The sequence below is a fragment of the Hemitrygon akajei genome, chromosome 12 (genome assembly GCF_048418815.1).
Source record: "Hemitrygon akajei chromosome 12, sHemAka1.3, whole genome shotgun sequence".
Lineage (NCBI taxonomy): Eukaryota > Metazoa > Chordata > Chondrichthyes > Myliobatiformes > Dasyatidae > Hemitrygon > Hemitrygon akajei.
Window position 1 is genome coordinate 107073432 of NC_133135.1, and position 24128 is coordinate 107097559.

At 42.1% G+C, this 24128-nt stretch overlaps 1 protein-coding gene across 5 annotated transcripts in view; it reads right to left on the reverse strand.

Moving 5' to 3' along the window:
- Nucleotides 1–4672: 4672 nt before the first annotated feature.
- The window catches only part of LOC140737347 (alpha-actinin-1-like), a 157818-nt gene continuing 138362 nt past the window's right edge, over nucleotides 4673–24128 (reverse strand). For 2 of the 5 annotated variants that reach the window (XM_073063791.1, XM_073063790.1), the window contains exons 19-21: nucleotides 12496–12561; nucleotides 10511–10669; nucleotides 4673–7235 (exon numbers count right to left, since the gene is read on the reverse strand). In XM_073063791.1, the coding sequence (XP_072919892.1) occupies nucleotides 7077–7235; nucleotides 10511–10669; nucleotides 12496–12561 (384 nt within the window). In that variant the 3' untranslated portion in view covers nucleotides 4673–7076. Of the gene's footprint in view, nucleotides 7236–10510; nucleotides 10670–12495; nucleotides 12562–12816; nucleotides 12898–24128 lie in introns of all 5 variants that reach the window. The other 3 variants (XM_073063789.1, XM_073063788.1, XM_073063792.1) reach the window with 2 other exon arrangements.

Genomic DNA, 24128 nt, shown 5'->3' on the forward strand with positions numbered 1-24128 from the left:
GAGCGGTGCCTCAGAAAGGTGACAAGGACCTCCCATCAGACAGAGCATGCCCTCTTCTCATTGCTACCATCAGGGACATGTTACAGAAGCCAGAAGGCACACACTCAGTGATTCAGGAACAGCTTCTTCCTCTTTGCCATCCAATTTCTAAATGGATATTGAACCCATAAATTATACCTCACTTTTTATAAGTATTTTTTTTTGGCACTCTTTTAACCTATTTAATATACATATATACTTACAGTAATCTATTTACTTTCTTTCTATATTATCACTGCTGCTGCTAAGTCAAATTTCACAACACATGCCACCAATAATAAACCAGATTCTGATTCCGGGATTGAAAAGATTGTCATATGAGGAGTGTTTGATGGCTCTGGGCCTGTACTCACTGGAGTTGGGAGGAATCTCATTGAAACCTATCAAGTGTTGAAAGGCCTTGATAGAGTGAATTCCTATGGCTGAAGAGTACAAGATTAGAAGGCACAGCCTCAGAATAGAGGGACGTCCACTTAGAACAGATGAGTAACTTTTTTTGCCAGAGGGTGGTGAATCTGTGAAATTCATTGCCACAGGTGGCTGTGGAGGCCAAGTTATTGGGTACATTTAAGGCAGAGATTGGTAGATTCTTGATTAGTTAGAGCATGGAGGGATACGGAGAGCAGGCAGGAGATTGGGGCTGAGAGGGAAAATGGATCGGCCATGATGGAACGGTGAAGCAGATTTGATGGGCCAAATGGCTGAATTCTATATCATATTGGCTAAGATCATGGGCCGAAGGGCCTGTGCTGCAACGTTCTTTGAAACATGTAGAGCAATAATGGGACAAACACAGGTGAATGCGGCTAGCTTAGATGGGACATATGGTGGGCATGGACTAGAGCCCTGAAGGGCCCGTCTCAATATCCTGAAAAGGTGGAAGCTGAGAAGCAGGACCTCAAGGGTAATGATCTTAGGATTGCTGCCTGTGCCACACGACAGTGTGGATAGGAACAGAATGTGGTGGCAGATAAATGCGTGTCTGAAGAATTGGAGCAGGGGGCAGGGATTCAGATTTTTGGATCATTACGACCTCTTCTGGGTCAGGTGTGTCGTGTACAAAAGGGATGGGTTGCACTTGAGTCTGAGGGGGACCAATATTATAGCTGTTGGGAATGGGTTAAACTAATATGGCAGGGAGATGGGAACTAGGATGATAGAGCTGAGGATGATCCAGCAGATTTACAAGTAGATGATGGATGTAACATCAATGTAAGGAAGGACAAGCTCAATGACTGGGTACAAATGCAGACAAAGCAAAGAGTTACATTGTACCAGAGGCAAAATTCAAAAGAGCAAAGAACGCAGGACAGAAGGTGCTGTATTTAAATGCGCGTGGCACTCGGAATAAGGTGGACTAACTGTGGAACAATTAGAGATTGGTCAGTATGACGTTGTGGGCATCACTGAGTCATGGTTGAAAGAAGGCCATAGTTGGGATATACTTTGTATTGAAAGGACAGGCAGGAAGGCATAGGCGGTGGTGTGGCTCTGTTGGTAAAAGATGGAATTACATCTTTAGGAAGAGGTGACATAGGGTCAGAGAATTTTGGATCTTAGTGGGTGGAGTTAAGAAACCGCAAGGATAAAAAAAAATTGTGGGAATCATATATAGGCCTCCAAATAGTAGCCAAGATGTAGGGTTTAGATTGCAAAGGGAGCTGGAAAGGGCATGTAATAAGGGTAATGTCACAATAGCAATGGGGGACTTCAATATGCATGGGGATTGGGAAAATCAGGTTGGTGTTGGATCACAAGAGAGAGATTTGTAGAATGCTTACAAGATAGCTTTTTAGAGCAGCTTGTGCTTGAGCCACTCAGGTAAAAGCAATCTTAGATAGGGTGTTGTGTAATAACCCAGATCTTATAGAGTGGATGGACAATGTCTCCCATCCACACCACGATGTACTGGTTGGGCACAGGAGTACATTCAGCCAGAGACTCATTCCACCAAGATGCAGCACCGAGTGTCACAGGAAGTCATTCCTGCCTGTGGCCATCAAACTTTACAACTCCTCCCTTGGAGTGTCAGACACCCTGAGCCAATAGGCTGGTCCTGGACTGGTTTCCACTTAGCATAATTTACTTATTATTATTTAATTATTTATGGTTTATTTTTGCTATACTTCCACACTGTTCTTGGTTGGTGCGACTGTCTGTAACAAAACCCAATGTCCCTCGGGATCAATAAAGTATGTCTGTCTGTTAATGTAAAGGAACCTTTAGGAGACAGTGATCATAATATGATTGAATTCATACCGCAATTTGTATCAGTATTGCATGGAATAAAGGGAATTACAGAGGCATGAGAGAGGAGTTTACACAAATGGATTAGAGGATACTGGCAGGGATGACAGCAGAGCAGAGATGGCTGAAGTTTCTGGGAGTAGTTCACAAGGTGCAAGATAGGTATGTCCCATTGAAATTGTTCTTAAATGGCTGACAAGGGAAGTTAGGGACTGGATATAAGCCAAGGAAAGGCATATAAGGAAGCAAAAGTGAGTGGGAAGTTGGATGATTGGGAAGCTTTTAAAATCCAACAAAAGGCAATTACATGCCATAAAAAGGGAAAAGATGAAATAGGAGGGCAAACTAACCAATAATATAAAGCCTTTTCAGTTACATAAAGATTAATAGGGAGGTGAGAGTTGATATTGGACCACTGGAAAATGATGCTGGTGAGCTAGTAATCGGGGACAAAGATATGGCGGATGAACTGAACAAGTACTTTGCATCAGTCTTCATTGTGGAAGATGTGTGCAGTGTGCCAAAGGTCTGTGAGCGATGATAAAATAACTCAAAAGTCAGCATGGTTTCTGTCAAGGGAGATCTTGCCTGACAAATCTGTTAGAGTTCTTCAAGGAAGTAACAAGCAGGGTGGACAAAGGAAAGGTAATGAATGTCATTTACTTGGATTTTCAGAAGACATTTGATAAGTTGCCACACATGAAGCTCCTTAGCAAGTTAAAATCCTATGGCATTACAGTAAAGATACAGGCATGAATAGAGGACTGGCTGACAAGCAGGAGGCAGCAAGTGGGAATAAAAGGAGCCTTTTCTGGTCGACTGCCAGTGACTAGTGGTGTTCCTCAGGGGTCAGTATTGGGACCTCTACTTTTCACATTGTATGTTAATAATTTGGATAACAGAACTGATGTATTTGTGGCAAAGTTAGTGGGTGATATGAAGATAGGTGGAGGGGTAGGTAGTGCTGAGGAAGCAATGTGATTGCAGCTGGACTTAGACAAATTGGAAGAATGGGCAAAAAATTGGCAGATGGAATACAGTGTTGGGAAATGTACGATAATGCATTTTGGTAAAAGGAACAATAGTGCAGACTATTATCTAAATGGGGAGAAGGTTCAAACATCAGAGGTGCAGAAGGTGTTGGAAGCCCTTGTGCAAGACTCCCAGGAGGTTAATTGTCGTCTCACCAGAATGCCAGCTGAACTACACCATGATGTCCTGGAACGTTACCATCACCATCTGTACGGGATTTGCAAGGTATTTGACCGCAAGACCCTGAAAAAGATTGCAAGGACTGCAAGAGGATCATCAGGGTCTCCTTCCCACCCACCAGGAGTGCTGTGTACGCAGGGCCAAGAATCCCTCCTACCTGTTCAACAATCTCCTTGATTCCACCCCCCCCCCCCCCCCCCCACTGTCAAGCAAGGAGGCCCACTGCATTAGGACATGGACTGTTAGCAAGGTTTCCCAATCTGGGAGTCCACAGATACCTTGCTTAATGGTATTGGTCCATGGTATTAAAAAAAAAAGTTTGGGAACCCCTGACTGTTAGGCTGGGAAACAGCTTCATCCCACCAAGCCCTGAGGCTACCAAACTCTCTGCCACCACCTAGGTCACATCACTTATGAAGTGCCAGTAGTGTGAAATTGTTGATTTTTTAAACTTGTGTTGTAAATGCACCTTATGCTAAATATCAACCTTCTTGAATATATTTTATTGTTTGTTAATTTACCCGTGGTACAATTACTTTGTGTGTTTGTGAATTATATGATGTGCACGTTGGTCTGGAAGATTGCTTGGCAGTATACGTTTTTTGCGGTTGAATAACAATAGACGTAGAGAGCATTCTAACTGCCTGCATCACTGTCTGGTATGGGGGGCGGGGGTGGCTCCTACATAGGATCAAAGTAAACTGCAGAGAGTTGTAAACTCAGTCAGCTCCATCAGGAACACTAGTCTCCACTATGTTCATCTTCAAGGAGTAATGCTTCAGAAAGGCAGTGTCTATCATTAAAGACGCTTATTACCCAGATCATGCCCTCTTCTCATTGTTACCATCAGGTAGGAGGTACAGGAGCCCGAAGATACATACTCAGCGATTCAGGAACAGCGTTTTCCCTTCCGCCATCGGATTTCTGAATGGACACCACCTCATTTCTTTTTAAATTTCGATTTTTGCACTACATATTTTAATTTAACCACTATATATTTTTTTAAACTGTAATTGAGATTTTCTGTATTTATCATGTATTGCTTTGTACTGCTGCTGCAAATTTAACAGATTTCATGATGAATGCCAGTGATACTGTACTTGACCAGGCTCTGTATCACAAGAAAGAAAAGTGAATGCACCTTCAAAAAGTCTAAAATAACGAGTCTGGGAGCTTATTCTCAAAAATAGTGAAGATTTATTTCATCTACTAGGGCTAAGGTAGCAGAAACCCACTGAAAACACCTTTAGATCAAATACAGAAAGGCAGCCTCTGCTTACCAAGGCAAGCTGGCTACAGAGGGGTATGAAATATTGACAAAATCTCTAATATTCCAGAAAATTCCATTTGTCCATTGAAATGTTTTATTCAGAGAATGTTCCCTCTTTAAAAATTAAGCAGTAATTACAGTCCATGAGAGTTTCAGATGATATATATATTGTATAGCAAATCCCCATATTAATCTAAACAGCAGAAGCCCCTCCATTACCACCAAAACCTGCAGATACACTCCGTCAAGGCCAGCCTATATATCACAGCGACAATAATTCAATGTCTCGGTCCCAGGAGCAAGGAGAATCAAAACTATTAAAAATAAAACCCAGAAAAGCCCCCACCCCCACCCCTGTTTCCACCTCTTCCCCACCCTCTCCCAGGACTTCTTCCTGCAAAAAAAAACACAGTACCTTCACAGAAAAAGCCCAGCTTTGTATTTTTTTAATATTTAAAAAGGCAGTCATTCAAATTATAGATCACTGCAGTATATACACGAAGATTAAATATGGAGAGATAAATATTTTTCCTACCTCAAAAATAATAACCTAGTTTGCCTCTTGGCGTAAGTATTTAAATGGGGGGAAACATTCTCTCCTGGTGCACAATTTTAATTCATTTTGGGGGTCAAGTTACAGATCACCACAGCCAGTAAGGGTTGCACTTTTAGCTTCCAGCATGGGGCTTGCTCCACAACTGCACTGCAAATGTCAGGATGCAAACTGAGACAGTCCCAGCTCATCTCCACACTAAATCACACCACTTAAACCACCCCGCCAACCCATCAATCAACAACTGCACTGAAAACGTCAGGCCGCAAACTGAGACAGTCCCAGCTCATCTCCACACTAAATCACAGCACTCAACCCCCTCCCCCAATCAACAACTGACTCTTTTGTGATGTGCTTCTGGTAGGCATCTCTCAAATTTCCATACAAATTCATTCCTGGCCGTGCAATCTGCATGGCTAACTCTACTCATTGACAACGATTGCAATTTCATGATTTAGGATTAAGCAGATTTGGTCAGAATTTTAGCAATTTTATACCCATCTCCTTTGTTTATTTTTATAACCAATTCATAATAATGATTCGGACTTCCCAGCACAAATCGGCTTAACATGATGTAGAGATTTCACTGGGTACAGGAAGAGGGTAAATTATTGCCTTACTCACTCTACCTTGGAAATGTAACGTGGTAGCAGAACACTCCAGCTCCTACTTCAATCTCTGTTCCACTTCCACACTGCCTCTGCTGCTCTTTCTGTACAATGGTAAGTGAAGCCCAACGTTATTTTAATAAGCTAATCACAATAAATAGTGGGCAATTATACTGGAACTTGGAGCTCCGCTAGACCTCTCTAGTCCCGTGGTTTAGTTAGGAGGCCATCAGAAGAACGGCCACATAACCTGTTTAATATCTACCATCAGCAATTTATTCCACCCCCGCCTCCGTTTTAGAAAAAGGCCACATTTTTAGCACGTGTCCAAACACTCTTGAAGCCTAGATTCAAGGGCAGTGTGGGCAATGCTGGAACACTGAATGACGAAGAAATCGCAAAAGAAAAATCAGATCAGTCTTGATTTTTCAGTAAAAACATTGCCAGGTAACCCCTCCCCCCCCCCAAACCTCCTTTAAAGCATATACTGCACTGTAGAACTAAATACCTTAATTGATTAAAAAAACTGCATTGAATGCATTGTGCTCGTCAATAAATGGTGCGGGTTATTCTAGATATTGGTCGTCGAGAGTACTGATTAAATACCTCTTCAATCACACCTCGATGTGGAGTGCTGGGGGTGGGGAAGGGAGGGAAGCGGGAAGTGAAAGCAGGGGTACTAAATATTCAAAATACAAAAATATTTAGTTTTACAGTATCGAGTATGTGTTGGGAAAATACAAGGGAGTCAGTTTCCTATGGAATTTTTAGAATTTAACATCAAAACCGCCAAATTCTTGTGAGACAGATTCATATGTGGCACTTATGATTAATAGCCGACGTGCTCTGAATGGTGCAACCGTGCAGAATGTTCAGAGAAAATAAAAAGCTTCACTGTTCTGCACCCCAGTATAGAAACGCAAAATGGAAGTTTGCATAGATTTAGGACTAACAAAGTAGTAAGATAAGACACGTTATGGAATGTACAGCAAAGAGTTCCTTGGTAAGAATATACGTCAACTCCAAACCGCCGCCTTACCGCGCTGCTGTGTGCAGGTGGTGGAGGAGAGAGTGCGCGCGCATGCTCTGGGGGAGTTTTTAAAAAAAGAGTGGGCTGGCTATGGGAAAAAAAGAGGCTGTGATTGGATTACAGATCGCTTTCGCCGTACAGAGCTGTGGAGAAAGACATATAATCCAGAGCACCAGGCACTGCATCGGGTCCTCTGTACGGAGCCATCCGGGCAATACAGTATTCAGCTTGGTCAGGGGGTAGCTCCCGGCGTAGCTCCTCTGCTGTGATGTAGTTCTGGAAAAAAAATTAACACAGCTTGTCAGACCCCATCTATTACATCCAATTCTACCCCTTCTCTCTTTTCACTGCTACCAACAGCAAGGAGGTACAGGAGCTTGAAGACACACACTCAATGATTCAACACCATCTTCTTCCCATCTGCCATCTGATTTCTGAATGGACAATGAAGCCATGTACACTACCTCACTATCTTTTGTTCTTTTTGTCCAAATTAAATTAATTGTTTTTATATATTTTTTTCTTATTCTCACGTTTCTATTGCTATGTTAGCACTGTACTGCTGCGACAAAGCAAAGCTGCCCTAAATACCAGCAGCATAACGGGCAGTAAGTGGTTCTATTTCACATCTTCCCTCAACTTTCTACTGGATAGGTAAGCCGTTAGCGTAACACCTTCCAGTGTCAGCTCCAAAGCCGAGGTTCAATTCCCATCACTGACCATAAGGAGTTTGTACATTCCGTGTCTGATGCTTCCACATTCCAAAGGTGTACGGATTCGGGTTAGTGAGTTGTGGGAATGCTTTCTCGGTGCTGTTCCTGCCCCAAGTGGGCTGGCCGTTGACAGAAAAAATGTGTTTCACTGTATGCTTCAATGTACATTTGACGAATAAAGCTAATCTTTATCTCTTCTTCAGCAGGAGTCGGGAGATATACAGCACAAAAGCAGGCCCTTTGATTGGTCCATCATCACCAAGGTACACACTCAAGCTTTGTCCATTTTCCTGTATTTGGCCCAGATCCCTAAATCAGGGGTTCTCAACATTTTTTATGCCATGGATCAATACCATTAAGCAAGGGATCCATGGACCACAGGTTGGGAACCCCTGCTCTAAACCTCACCTATCCATTTACCTGTCCAAGAGTCTTTTAAATATTAGGACTGCTTCTATCATTTCCTTTCACACCTTGTTCCACACATCCCCCACCGTCCGTATGAAGACGTTGTTCCTCATGTACCTCTTACACATGCACGTTCCAGTAATAATACTGGGAAAAGCAGCAATGTATTCATCCTTTCTCTTATGGTGAAAAGCATCTTCTGAACGGTCTCTCTCTGGCAATGTGGCACTCCCTCAGGAAAACCTTTTTTCAGTTAGATACTCCATCTGAACTGTCTCTCTCTGTATTGCAGCATTCCCTCATGACTACCTGTCAGCTGTGAGATGCCTCTTCTGAACTGACTCTCTGGCAATGCTGCGCTCCTACAATAGAACCTCAGACAGTGAGATACTTCTTCCGAACTGTCACTCGCTGGCAATGTGGCACTCTCTCAGGAGTTTCCTGAAGATACATCTCTACCAAAGGAGGTGTAAAGCACTTCTTCCCTCTGCTAGTCTGTAGGTCACCCTTGGGCAAGGTGTAGCATCTGCTTACCCTCCCCACCCTCCCCTGGATCAGGGTCACATGAAACCATGGGAGCAGGTGGTGGACGGTCGTATGAGCAGCCGGTGCAGATCACAAATCCTGGTTATGTGACAACTGACGCCAGGCAGACAATCTCTGAAGAGTATTGATAATGGCTGGGGTCACCCGTCTTGTAAAGACTCTGCCCAGAAGGCGGCAATGGCAAACCACTTCTGCAGAAAAATTTGCCAAGAAGAATGATCAGAAAGACCATGATTGCCCACAACATAATAGTGATGACGATTTTTTTCAGTCTGCCAAGGTAGTGAGGCTGCAGGGGCATCAACAAAATTAATTGCTATTATTTGCCTACAACTGTAGCAGCACCTCCCAAACCTACAAGCTCTCCTAATGAGGATGGCACCAGAGACCTGAGAACAACGTCATCTCCAAGTCACACACCATCCCAGCTTGGAAATCACTGAACCGAAATCCTGCAAGTTCCTGACTTTGGCAGGTCTGCAATAGTTCAAACAAGTGGGCGGCACGGTGGTGTAACGGGTCAGCGCTATGCTTTACAGGACCAGGATACCTGCACAGTCTGTTGTCTTCTGCACTCTGGCTGAACACTCCCATTTGGTGGCCTTTTGTTGATCCTGATATAGTTACTATTTTATAGATTTACTGTGAATGCCCACAAGGAAAAGAATCTCAGGGTTGTATATGTTGACGTATATGTACGCTAATAATAAATTTACTTTGAAGTTTGACTTTGATTCACGCCGATATCTGTACGGAGTTTGTACTTGCTCCCTGTGACCACAGGGGTTTTCTCTAGGTGCGCCAGTTTCCTCCCACATCCCAAGGACATACAAGTTAGGGTTAGGAAGTTGTGGGCAAGCTATGTTGGCACCAGAAACGTGGTGACACTTACATAGAACATAGAATAGTACAGCACTTTACAGGCCCTTTGGCCCACAATGTTGTGCCAACCCTTAAACCCTGCCTCCCATATAACCCCCCATCTTAAATTCCTCCATATACCTGTCTAGTAGTCTCTTAAATTTCACTAGTGTATCTGCCTCCACCACTGACTCAGGCACTGACTTGCGGGCTGCTCCCAGCACGATCCTGATCTGATTTGATGGAAGGTGAAACACTTAAATGTATGTTGCAATGTATATGTGACAAATTAAGCTCATCAGATCTACAGAAGTGGTTTGCCATTGCCTTCTTCTGGGCAGTGTCTTTACAAGACGGGTGACCCCAGCCTTCATCAATACTCTTCAGAGATTGTCTGCCTGGGGTCAGTGGTCACATAACCAGGACTTGTGATCTGCACCGGCGACCATCCAACACCTGCTCCCATTGCTGTAGTGGCAATTCCAGATCACAAAACCACGGGAAGCTTGTTTCTGTCCCTGCCTCCAAACAGAACTGAGCAAAGGCTTTTCTCCGAGGTTCAGATACTCATTTGATTGAACCAAACCAAACCTGTTGGGACAGTTGAAGACATCAAGCAACAACAATATTCAGGCCGGGAGCTGTCCTCCAAATCACCTTTAAATCAAAGGGATTTTTAAAAAATAACTTAACTTCAAAGATGGTATCTGGTCTCCAAAGCAAAAGTTAATAAATCAGCACTTTTAATACACTGGTAAGAGACAGTGTGGCTGATAGCAGATTCCCACTTCACAAAAGATTAGCGTTCTACTTCAAAAACCCATCCGTCTATTCAGCACTTTCAGCTCATCTGTAAAGACTTTACAGATAATTTTAACCTTTGTCATCTGGGTGCGAATTTCAAATGGATTAGTAATTCAAAAGAAGAAAAAGTGCCTTTCCAAACATGTTTCACTTTTAAAACAACAGATTATTCTACCTTGCAGCAAGTTATCTTGGAACTTTTCAACTACAATCGTTTACCTTGTCGCCTGCCAAAATCTTGAAGGAGGCCATGACTTGTTCAGCTGTATCGGTGTCTGTTGTCTCCTGTGACATGAAGTCGATGAAGGCTTGGAATGATACTTCCTCGGTGTTGTTGGGGGCAACAACGCCCATTATGCGCGCAAACTCAGCTTCACCCTGGGGGAGAACAGCAATGAAGTGAAACACAAGAAAATGGGAGTAGGCCCCCAGGCCCTTCAATCCTACCCCATTTAATCTGATCGCAACTGAAATAAAGGCTCGCCTCAACACTTCTGCTTTTTCTTCGCGCCCCTCTATTCCTCAAATCTTTACCCACCTCCACTGAACACTAATTTCCACCACTCTCGCAGGCGGAGAATTCAAGACATTCACCACCAGCTGAAAAAAGAGATTTCAACATATCTCATTTTTAAAGGACCAGCCCCTATCAAGTATGTCCCCTCATTTGAGAGTCTCTCACTTGTAAAAAAAATCCCAATATCCACTCTGTCAAAGCCCTTAGGATCTGATGTTTGAATCAGGTTAATCTCTAGGAGTCCAGGTGCAAACTATTCAGTTCTTTGTTAGGCCAACCCTCCTGTCTCAAGCCTCGCGAATCTTCTTTGTACTAAAACAAGTGTTTGGCAAAAAAACGGCAAGAAGTAAATTGTAGAATTACTTCCTTGCCATCATGACTTGCCCTTATACATGGGAAACTAGGCAGGTCAAATTTAATGCACCAAGGTGCACACTCAGCTGGCCAGTAAGACACTCATTTGGAACTTGCAACTGAGGAATTCCAGACTGCAGTTGACTCTGAACAGAAGCTATGCCAAGACTTTATGGAAAATAGGCAACTGTTGACTAGTCATTGCCACACTGAAGTGAAAATAATATTCTATTTTCTACCCCCCAAATTTTTTGCCATTTTTTATCCAAAATCCTCAACATAATTTGTCCTTTGTTTGAGAATACAGAGGTTGAATTTCATGAATAATCAGCGCTGTCTATGGACTCAGTTTTGTTTTGAATGCTGTTGCTTGCTTAATTGTTTGCATGATTTGTTTTTTTTTCCCTCTTTCTGCGCATTGGGTGTTGGTCTTTCATTTAAACTGGGTTCTTTCAGGCTTCTTGCTTTACGGCTGCCTAAAGGCGAAGAATCTCAAGCTCATATAATTTATACATACTTTGATAATAAATGTACTTCTGAACTTGGGTGTGAAACAGAAATTGAAACAGAGCTTCCCCAATCCATATCTTGAGTATACTTTGCCTTCTTGTCGTCAGGAAATCCATACTGAGCAGGGAGCTTTTTTCACCTCGCATTTCAAGTACAATTTTAGAGAGTAATTCTATTTGGGAATCACACCATGATTCCAGCTTCACCTTACTTCTGAAAAATCTTTAGATTGTCACCAAAGCAGCCAGCCAATAGATTCATGTAACAGTCAGTGCCAAAACATGATATGAATGTCTGGAACCAAATTGACTACATTTCCAGAAATTAGAGTGGGACTCAGCTTATTTGATGCAGGCAAAGATGACCAAGAACTTGGGCAAAAAAAACCTTCAAAATTATTCAGCAATTGAGAGGGGTTTGACAGTAAGATGTCTTGGATTAAATTTTTGCTGAATTTTCTGTTTCATTCCACCTCAAATTTCCTCTTAAACCATCACGCATCTGCAGAGCAGAGACTGCATGTTTAAGTGAAGTAGATGAAAATATCTGCACACTAAAACCAACTGCCTCGTTTTCAGTAGATCTCAAGAACAAAAACTGGGAATGCTTTGAAAGAATAACCCAGTGTGAGGTACTTTGGAATAATTTATCTGGCCAGTTGAAGTTACAAATTATTGCCCAATCTGAAACCTACTTATGTATTGGGCACAAAGAAATTTTACGGTGTGACTGAGTAAGACTACCTTTACAAGAGATTTACTGAACACAGGTCAAACGCCAGGTATTGCTGGCTGAAGATGTGAAGGAGGAACAGGAACCGTACCAGACTGTAGCCCGTAGAGATAAGCAGAGCCCGGAAATCATCAGCGTCCATCAGCCCGGTTCGCTTCTGAGCGAGCAGGAGAAAAATACATGCACACAGAGGGCATGGTACCATGAACAAGGGTTTACATATCAGACGAGACAGGTACAGAACCAAATCCAGAGGAGCAGGAAAAGAAAACACAAATGTAAAAGAACAGGTGAGGGTAATTTAAAAAGGAATTCGGGGACAGGCCAGGACACAGAATCCAGGAGAGAAGTGGAGGAAAAAAAAACATAGTTAGCTATTGACGGACTCATAATTCATTCAAATCATCTATACCTGCTGGTCATTTCCAACATCGTAGCCCAAGCTGATAAGGCAGGCTTTAAACTCTTCAGGTCCCAGTTTCCCGCTATGGTCCTATACGAGGTCGCGGTGCAGACCAGAGCATGCAGGTGACATGATGTGTGCACACACAGTGGGGGGGGGGGGGGGGGGGTAAATCAGAGGTAGGGAGGAATGGAGGGGGAAAACAAGGGGAAAGAGGAGGGCGGCATTTTGGTGCAGTCGGTGATCCGGCACAGCATGCACCATGCACAAAACATGCAGATGGAGAGAAGGGAAATAAAACTGTTAGACAACGAACAATGGAAAACACTTAAATGAAAATCAAATTCCAAACGAAATCATGAATTTAAAACAAACCCCATCTTAAAACAGTACCAAACAATTATATAATGAGCAAGTCAGTAAACATATCACTCTCACTGAAGTTATTTCTGTCACTTTTTCATAAGTTAACTATCTCATTAAAAATTTCAAGAAGTATTTTATACCCATTTAATAAGGATAATATCAATCTCGTCCTTGATCCGTTATTTCAAAATAAAATTAAAACCACATTTGGCAAATCAGTGAACAATCTAAAGTTGTACTTCTAGAATTATCAATGGGCAACATTAAATGGAACAAATGAATGCCTAAAATTAAATTGGACCAAAATTTTAAGGTTAGAAAGCCTGAGGAATGATTGATTTTAACACTACTAATGTGACGGCTGTAATTTGCACTGTGCCAACGAAAGCAAGTATGACCTCAAGGGAATCGGTGAGGTAGAATTCTCTTAAACTCAGTTGCTCAGTTTTAAAATACAGCTCACAGGATTTGAACAATGTACCGTAGCCCACCAGACACTCAAATCATTCAATATCATTTCCCCAAAGCTCTCAATTCCTTGATTTTTCAATCCACCTCCACCTTAAAATCTACCTAATGGTCTGTTCTTCACCATCCTTGGATCCCTTGTGGTGATAGTGGGGGGGGAAGCAACAAATTTCCAAGGTTCATTACCTCCCCGAGGAGAAATTTTGTCCATCTCAGTTGACAAGGTGATGAACCTGCCAGGCGTATTGGTAGGAACAGATATATTGGGGATATTTAAGAAACTTAAATAAGCATATGGATGATCAAAAAATGCTGGGAGATGTGGGAGGGAAGGATTAGATTGACGTTGGACTAGGTTAAATGGTTAGAACAATATTGTGGGCCAAAGAACCTGTACTGTTCTACATGTAGTTACGCAGGATATTGTCATTGAAAACCACGTCCCCTTACCTGGGACTCTCCCACTAGTGAAAACATCTCAACATATTACCTGCCAAGTACCACAACTGTCCCCCCTCCCCATTAGGATCTTGTGTCACCCCTCATTCTTCAAAACTCAAAGAATTCAAACTGAAACTATCCAGAGCAGGGGTCCTCAGACCCTTGCTTAATGGCATTGGCCCATGGCATAAAGAAATGGTTCAGAACCCCTGGTCCGGCTTCTCTTTCGATAGGACAATCGTCTCATTGCAGGAATTGGCCTGATGAATCTACTTTGGACTCCAGTACTACTGTAGGTGCCATGCATGTGTTTTCTATCTGCAGTGTATTCTGTTGCATGTTTATTATGGTAACAAGTCATGTGGATTTGGGGCAGGGAGGCACAGTAAAAGTGAAGGGAATAAGTTACATATGCATGCTTTGTTCTGGGCAGTTTAATTTGGCAACTGCTGGGTGTCATGTCTTTTGTTGACCACTTTATATTGGCTTTGTTACACAGCTTCAAGATTGTTTGTTTCACAAGTTACTAATAAAGCGTCAGTTCATTTCTTCCACTTGGTGGAACATTATTATTGTATGATTGGAAGGTGTGATAACAACTTGTGCTAGGTTGCCAGCAGTGGCATTGGTTTGTTAAATTTGCTGCTAGTAAAGGGACCAAAACACTCAGTATTTCAGCTGTAGCCTCACCAACATCCTGTTAACCTTCTGTAACTCACAAACTAGAACACTCAGTTCCATCTGAACTTCACTTACTTCAGGTCACTTCCCATTTAAAACATCTGTCTTTTGATTTTCCTCACCAAACCACAGACTTTCCTGCATTAAACTTCAGTTGTTAGTTTTTTGGAACATCACCCAGCATCCATTCTGTTCTAGAATCACTGTGGCCTCATCACAACAACCCCTTCCACTTCCTTTCACACTGTCAGCCAGCTCGGAAACTTTATATTTTGTTTTCCCCTCTAGGTCATTAAAGCAAGTAGTCATCAATTGAGGCCAAGAAACAATCACGGGGATACTCCTCTAGTTACATTCCTCCAGCCTGAAAGAACCCATCCACTCCTCCCTAGTGTGACAGACATTTCAGTCCATGCTGACACTTCCTTAGGAGTTCATGAACTTTCTGCGTGACATCTAAAACTTTGACAAACTTTAATAGATGTGCAATGGGGAATATACTGACTGACTGCATCACAGCCTGGTATGGAAACACCATTGCCCTTGAATGGAAAATCCTAAAAAAAAAGTAATGGATACAGCCCAGTTCATCAAGGGTAGAGCTCTCCACTCTCCCCACCATTGAGCACCTCTACACAGAGCGCTGTTGCAGGAAAGCAGCCTCCATCATTAGGGATCACCAGCACCCAGGTCATGCTCTCTTCTTGCTGCTGCCATCAGGTTCAGGGACAGTTTCTACCCTTCAACCATCAGGCTCTTGAACCACAATCTATGGACTCACCTTCAAGGAGTCATCATCCCATGTTCTCAATATTATTTATTAATTATTATGTTGAAGTTGGTGAAGCCTTTCATTGATTCTATTATGGTTATTATTCTATCGCAGACTTATTGAGTATGCCGGCAAAAAATGAATCTCAGGATTGTACATGATGACATGCATGTGCTTTGATAATGAATTTACTTTGAACTTCCTCCAGTAGGTTTGGGCTCTCCGGAGGCTAGTACGATGTGCCACCTTCTCAAATGCCTTTCAAATTATCAATTCTCATTGCCACATCCTCAGAGAATTCAATCAAATTTTTCAAACATGATTTATCTTCCATAAAACTACTTTGACTATATTTAATAATTTACAGCTTCCCCAAATGATTAGTCATTTCCCTTTTGATCTGACTCTAGCATCCTGCCAACAGATGTAAAACTCATTGCTCTGCCTTCCGGTCTTCCTCTCTTTCTGGAAGGAACCACCACTGACCATTTTTCTATCCTTCTGATGCTCTCCCAAAATTTGGAAAGTTTTAAAAACGTTTTCAACCAACAGGCCCACTATTTTTGTCGTCACATCCTTAAAAAAAATCCATCGGGTCCCAACAATTTGTCTGCCTTTAGCCCCATGGATTTCTCTGATGCCTCATCCCTTGCCATTGGGATTTATTTATTTAATTTAATCTTTTTTCTCCACAAATTTCTTGAATTGAGCCCACCTGTAATCTTAGTGTTATTTCAAAGTTCAAAGTAAATTTTATTATCAGAGTACGTATATATCAACATATATATATTGTGTTGGCACTTGAGCAAGGAACTTAACAACACATTGCTCTGTGACGACACTGGTGCCAAGCTGCATGGGTCCTAGTGCCCTTCCCTTGGACAACATCGGTGGCGTGGAGAGGGGAAGGCTTGCAGCTTGGGCAACTGCCGGTCTCCCATACAACCCTGCCCAGGCCTGCGCCCTGGAAACTCCAGGCGCAGATCCATTGTCTCCCGAGACCGACGGATGCCACAACACAACACAACAACATATAACCACATACAACCTTGAGATTCATTTTCCTGCAGGCATACTGAGCAAATCTATAGAATAGTAACTCTAACAGGATCAATGAAAGATCAAGCAAAGTGCAGAAGACAACAAACTGCAAATGCGAATATAAATAAACAGCAGTAAGTAACAGGAACATGAGATAAAGAGTCCTAAAGTGAGATCATTGATTGTGAGAACATCTCGATGAATGGCAAGTGAGTGTAGTTATCCCCTTTTGTTCAAGAGCTTCATGGTGCTGGGGTAGTAACTTTTCTTGAACATGGTATCCTCCATGGTGGAGTGATGCAAAAAAAAAATCATTGGTATGACACAACAGCCATTTCTTTATCAAGCAAGCAGCCTCATTCTCCAGATCTGTTTGCCACAGAAATTTCTGATATCACAAGGCTCTTTAAAAATCAATTTCCACCCTTGTGAGCTGCTTTGTCATTCACTGTATGATGCAAAACTTTACTAGTCACCTTGTATATCCTCCTTTGCAAAATAGAACATTACTCTCCACCTCCTTTGTCAACCAAACTAACCTCTAAGATGTTTTAAAATCTTGCCAAACTTGCTTGCAAATATATTGTTTCTTAAATCTGGAGAAAGGGAACAAGCTTTACTTTTCTAAATCCAATATGGGGACATGAAGAGAGTGAAAGCCTGTCCGTCCTTAAGACGCGAGGCTTGGAGAAGCGACGCGAAAGAGTGTAACATTGGAGCAGCAAGTTGGTCTCTGCTCTCGCTGTTGCAGCAGGGAACTTTCTCTCCCTTGTTAGAGAAACAGCCTGTCTGAGATAGCGAAGTGCTGGTTTGTGAACTGTAGTCTGATGGACTCTGGAGGGGTTGGTGCAGGCGGGGGTGGAAGTGGCGGTTTTAATGCTTTTGCTGCTGCTTGTGCGAAGGGGAGGGGGCTTCGATGTTTCAATCGTTCTGTGGGGTATCTTTGTTTTGTGGATGTCTGTGAGGAGGACAAATTTCAGATTGTATATTATATACATACTCTGATATTAAATGTACTTAGAAAGTTTTGAAAATGGCATTGCAAAAATTCGATGTTGACTAAAACCAAAGGCATGCTGCTATGTCACCCACTTAATGCAAACAATCCCTGCATGAATTTGATGTCCTCTCCCCGCAGCTCTGCTTGGAATTTTCTAAATCCCATATGACCTATACATTAAAATCACATCAACTGAATATTTAAATATGTCATTGGAATATTAAATCTGAGCAAAACTACAATACTGTGCAAAACTCTTAGGTACATATATACAGCTAGGGTGGCTAGGACTTTGTACAGTACTGTATTTGTCATCGTGGAGCAGATAGTGTTTGTAAACCTGGCAGGAGCAAAGGATGTTGGGAATGGTGAGGGTGGAACACCACGATGGGGGCGATGGCGTGGCTGCAGACACACCCAGCCCTGAGACACCAGGCAAGGTCACTTGATCCCAAACAATTGGTTTATTGATCATTACAGAATGTCTCTCTGGTGCCTTCCACGCCCTCCCCTGTCCTTTCCACTTTTCCCAACCATGATTCCCCTCCCCCTGTCACCTTCTCATTCTCAGTCCACAATAGAGAGCCATATCAGAATCAGGTTTATCGTCACTCACACGTCATAATTTTTTGTGGCAGCAGTACAGTGCAATACATAAAATTACTAAGGTACTGTGCAGAAGTTTTAGGCATCCTCACTACATACAAGTGCCTCAGACTTTTGCACAGTACTGTACTTTAAAGAAAGCTACTCCAAGTTTTAGGCACGGATCAGGTGCAGCTGCAGTCCCACTGCATGCCCGGTGGTACTAGTCACTGCAGGCTCAGCAGCAATGCAATACTAAATATACAACCCAAAAGCAATATTTTCTGCATTCTTCTCTGTTTTGTCACTAATTCCACATCTTGCAAAAACAAGGGCTTGGAATACTGACAGGCTCCATAGTAACTCGATAATCACCAAACTTTCTGGCAAGATTTTTGGAATAATAATTACTGGGCAGAGAAACAAAAAAACATCTACTTTAAAGTTGCAGTTAATGGATTCACATATTCACGTCTATTAGACACACTGAAAGGAACTTGGTTAGAGGCCTTGTTCTTAATTTCTTATGCTGGTAATGTTGGAAACCACCGTTTTCTTTTTAATACCACTTTTTATAAGATATGTACTTTTTAAGAAACTCAAGTATTTTCACACTCACTGTTATTCTGCTTTCTGCCAGCTAAATCAGCGGTTTATCACCTTTAATGCTGGAGGAAGTCAGCAGGTTGGGCATACTTCCCATTCTGACGTGTCAGTCCATGGCCTTCTCTACTGCTGCAATGAGGCCACACCCGGGGTTGGAGAAGCAACACCTTACATTCCGTCTGGGTAGCCTCCAACCTGATGGCATGAACATCGATTTCTCGAACTGCCAGCAATTGCCCACTACCTTCACTATTCCCCATTCCCATTTTTCCCTCTGTCACCTTATCTCCTTACCTGCCCATCGCCTTCCTCTGGTGCTCCTCCCCCTTCCTTTTCTTCCATGGTCTCCTACCCTCTCCTACCAGATTCACCCCCTCCACCAGTTTCACCTATCACCTGCCACCCTGTACTTCTTTCACCCCACCCCTAACTTCTTACTCTGACTTCTCTCCATACTTTCAAGTGCTGACAAAGGGTCTCAGACCGAAATATCTACTGTTTACTCTTTTCCATAGATGCTGCCTAGCTTGCTCAGTTCCTCCAGCATTTTGTGCACGTTTTTCTTAATTTCTTCTCTTGGTAATGTTGGAAACCACTATTTATTTTTTAAATATGAGATTTGTAGTTTTTAACAAACTCGTGTATTTCTCACACTTACTGGCAGAAGGCTATATAGCAGCTAAACTGACAGCTTCTCTCCTTTCTCATTGGCCAAGTATCAGCATATTACCCACATGATGTGATTGTTTTAATTATGTAGCCTGTTAGCTAATTCATTCCTATCTAAGGAATTACCTTTCTCTCATCTATGAGAGTGGTAAATTTTTCAGAAGCACTATCTTTTATTCCTTTGTCTTACACCCTTTAGTATTAATTCGCCTCTTAGCATAATTTCTCAGCTCTTTATTCAGTTTGCTTTGTATTTGTTTGTATGTTTGTACTCAAAAACAAACTGTAATCTTGGAATTAAGACAGTTCACCATTTTTGACTCCCGAAGAACCCCAAGGATCGGAAATTAAGCAGAGATCCAACATCACGTTTTGACAGTAAAGGAGAAAAAAATTAACATTCCTTGTTGTCAATAAGAGTAGACTGACCATTTTATGGTTTTAAACACAAGGAATTCTGCAGATGATGGAAATCCAAAGGAATGCACACAAAATTCTGGAGGAACTCAGCAGGTCAGGCAGCATCTATGGAGAGGAATGAACTGTCGATGTTACAGACTGAGACGTAATTATCGGTAAATCAATCCTGACGAAGGATCTCAGCCTGTTTACTGTTTATTTCTCTCCAAAGATACTGTCTGACCTACTAAGTTCCTCCAGAATTTTGTGTCCTGATTTTAAATCCCTTCCTTCCCCCCCTAAAAACAAGGCTTTCCATCAACAATTCTGGTAAGAGTCAAAAATCAGCAGTGAACAAACGTGCCCAGTTATGCCAAGCTGTGTTGACACATTGCGACCAGTTTTTTTTCTATGACAAGACAAACTGAATTTCTGAGTATCTGTTGTTCACATTTTGCATGGATGAAAAATTCTGGTCCTTTCATTGGCCTTTGAACTAATTGAAATGGTCAGTCTTACTGGAATAAAAGCCAACCAATTGGAAGAGCAGAGAATCTATTGTCCTCTTTTTGGCCAAACAATCATGTAGTCTTGAATGAAGGGGATGGGAAGGATGTGGGAAGAGGGGGAAATTAATGTTCATATGGATCCAATTGTTTTACTGCATTAAAAAGTTAATCTTTGTGAAACAAAATATTCAACTTGAGTGTAATCTAATTTCTTACTCTGCTATTGTTCAAAAGTATATACCCAGGAGTAGAATGGTTATTAAAGTAATACAAATGGTCAGGGAGAGCTTTAAGATTAGAGAACTGCAACAATTGGGGAAGTGTGCAATGAAATCCAAATACAGAGTAGCAAAAGATCATAAGGCACAGGAGCAGAATGAGGCCATTCAGCCAAGCAAGTCTGCTCTAACATTCCATTACTGTCCCTCTCAAACCCATTCTCCTGCCTTCCTGTAATCTTTGATGCCCTTACCAATCAAGAACCTATCAGCCACTGCTTTAAATATACCGTGGCAAAAAATTCCAGATTCAGCACCATCTGGCTAAAGAAATTCCTCCTCATCTCTGTTCTAAAGGCACGTATCTCTATTCTGAGGCTGTGTCCTCTGGTCCTAGACTTCCCCCATTAGGAAACATCCTGTCCACACCCACTCTACCTAGGCTTTTCAATATTTGATAGGCTTCGATGAAATCCTCCTCCCCCATTCTTCTAAATTCCAGCAAGTATACACTCACAGCCACCAGACGCTCCCCTCATACGTTAATCCATATACAGCTGGCATACAGTAAACCCGATTAACCCATAACCATTATGCAACATACCAATTTAAGATGACATAAAATGCTTTAAAAAAAATCAAACCATAACTAGAATTACAGCACCAAACTGTTTCCCACTAAGCTATGTTCAACCTACAGCACTGCAGGTCGCGTTACCGCTGTTTGTCAGCATAGGATACAAGAGTATGGCTTCATTTACTCCACAGCTTATTCATTCTTTGCTGCTTTCAACATTTGCTCCAACCCTGTATCGTGTATATTGACCACAAGTAGACACCTGAAATTTAGTGTAAGTTTTCAAAACTAATTACAATAGCCCTCTGGAACAAAGACTGCATTCTCATAGGGAGAATGGGAGTCTTGTGGTAGGGTGGTAGAATAGTATCAGTACCAGGGAATGTAACTGCCCACTAGACTTTAATTCCCTTCCTAGCCCCCGTCGTCACCACCACCACGGCAACAATCCTTGACTTCGTTTCCTACCCATTAGCTGCAAAATTACTTTTTCCTCCAATTAACATCACTCCTCAATTCTCTTCAATCTTTTTTACTCACCACTCACGTGGTCTTGATTCCCTTCATCCTCTCCCTCCAAAACACAAAAATAACCTGCAGTCAAACACTTTGAAACTTCCCCTGCAGGCCATTCCTCTCCTATAACTGGATAGGGTTTTCCACTGTTTGATTTCTGTTAACTCCTGATCCTTAGGGTTCTTCTGGGAATCAGGAATGATAAGTAGAGTGCAAAAACTAAGCAAACTAAATAAAAAGTTAGAAACATAGAAAACACACAGCACAAAACAGGCCCGTCGGCACACAAAATTGCCTCGGGTTACCCATAGCTCCCTATTTTTCTAAACTCCATGTTCCTATCCAGGAGTCTCTTAAAAGACCCTATCGTATCCACCTCCACCACCGTTGCTGGCATGCACTAACCACTCTCTGCGTAAAAAAACTTAACCCTGACATCTCCTGTGTACCTACTTCCAAACACCTTAAAACTGTGCCCTCTCGTGCTAGCCATTTCAGCCCTGGGAAAAGTCCTCTGCCTATCCACACGAAAAATGCCTCTCATCATCTTATACACCTCTATCAGGTTACCTCTCATCCTCCATTGCTCCAAGGAGAAAAGGTCAAACCCACTCAATCTATTCTCGTAAGGCATGCTCCCCAATCCAGGCAACATCCTTGTAAATCTCTTCTACATCCATTCTATGGTTTCCACATCCTTCCTGAACTGAGCACAGTACTCCAAGTGGGGTCTGACCAGGGTCTAATACAGCCGCAACATCACCTCTCAGCTCCTAAACTCAATTTCACGGTTGATGAAGGCCAATGCACCATATGCCTTCTTAACCAGAGTCAACCTGCGCAGTTGCTTTGAGTTGTCCTATGGACTCAGACCCCAAGATCCCTCTGATCCTCCACACTGCCAAGAGTCTTACCATTAATACTATATTCTACCATCATATTTGACCTACCAAAATGAACCACCTCACACTTATCTGGGTTGAACGCCATCTGCCACTCCTCAGCCCAGTTTTGCATTCTATCAATGTTCCGCTGTAACCTCTGACAGCCCTCCATACTATCCACAATACCTCCAACCTTTGTGGCATCAGCAAACTTACTAACCCATCCACTTCCTCATCCAGGTCATTTATAAAAATCACAGAGTAAGGGTCCCAGAACACATCCCTGAGTCACACCACTGGTCACCAATCTCCATGCAGAATATGACCCATCTACAACCACTCTTTGCCTTCTGTGGGCAAGCCAGTTCAGGATCCACAAAGAAATGTCCCCTTGGATCCCATGCCTCCTTACTTACTCAATAAGCCTTGCATGAAGTACCTTATCAAATGCCTTGCTAAAATCCATATACACTGACTGCATCTACTGCTCTACCTTCATCAATGTGTTTAGTCACATCCTCAAAAAATTCAATCAGGCTCGTAAGGCATGACCTGCCTTTGACAAAGCCATACTGACTATTCCTAATCATACTGCGCCTCTTCAAATGTACATAAATCCTGCTTTTCAGTTGTGAAACAATGCTAAGATGGCATTTCTGAAAAATATAGCACTTTTATAGATGAGAGAAATCCCTTAAAGAGATAAATTAGTTAACAGGCTCCAATTAAAACAATTATATCACGTGGGTAATGTGCTTATGAAAAATGAGAAAGGTGATAAACCGTTAGTTTAGCTGCTATACCGCTTTCTGCCAGTGAGTGTGAAAAATACTCAAAATTTGTTAAAAAGTACAAAACTTATAAAAGTTTCTTTTGGTGGGAGCAACTAGTATCAGAGGACACAGAATCAGAATAGAGGGGCATCCTTTTAGAACTGAGATGAGGAGGAATTTCTTTAGCCAGAGGATGGTGAATCTGTGGAATTTGCTGCCGCAGGCAGCTGTAGAGGCCTTCGTTGGATATATTTAAAGTGGAGGTCAACAGGCTCTTGATTAGCCAGGGTGTGAAGGGATACAGAGAGAAGGCAGGAGATTGGGGCTGAGAGGAAAAATGGATCAGTGTGATGAAATGGCAGAGATAACTAGATGGGCTGAGTGGCTTAATTCTGCTCCTGTTTCTTATGGTCTCAAGTACGGAATGTAATATATTCTAGAAAGAATGAGCCAAACAGTGAGTTCTGCATTTTGTTAATCAATTAAAAACATGTTTTTAATTCTAGTTGTTTTGCAGTCATTTATATCAAGACCAGATCAATAAAAGCTTAGGCACACCATTTGTAGATGAGTCAATGATATAAATACATCTACATTTGTCAGTGGTTACCAAACCGCATTAGCTCAGTTTTGTGACTACACAAACCCTCAAAATATGCAGCCAATACCAGCCCTAAAAGATTCCATGATTATTTATTGTTCTAATAATGTATGGCTTTGTCATTCAGCTGGTAAGATTACAACAGAACAGGTTAAAAATGTAGAGAACATTTTAAAAATATATATCTGAGCATCAGGAAGAGACCTTACAAAAAA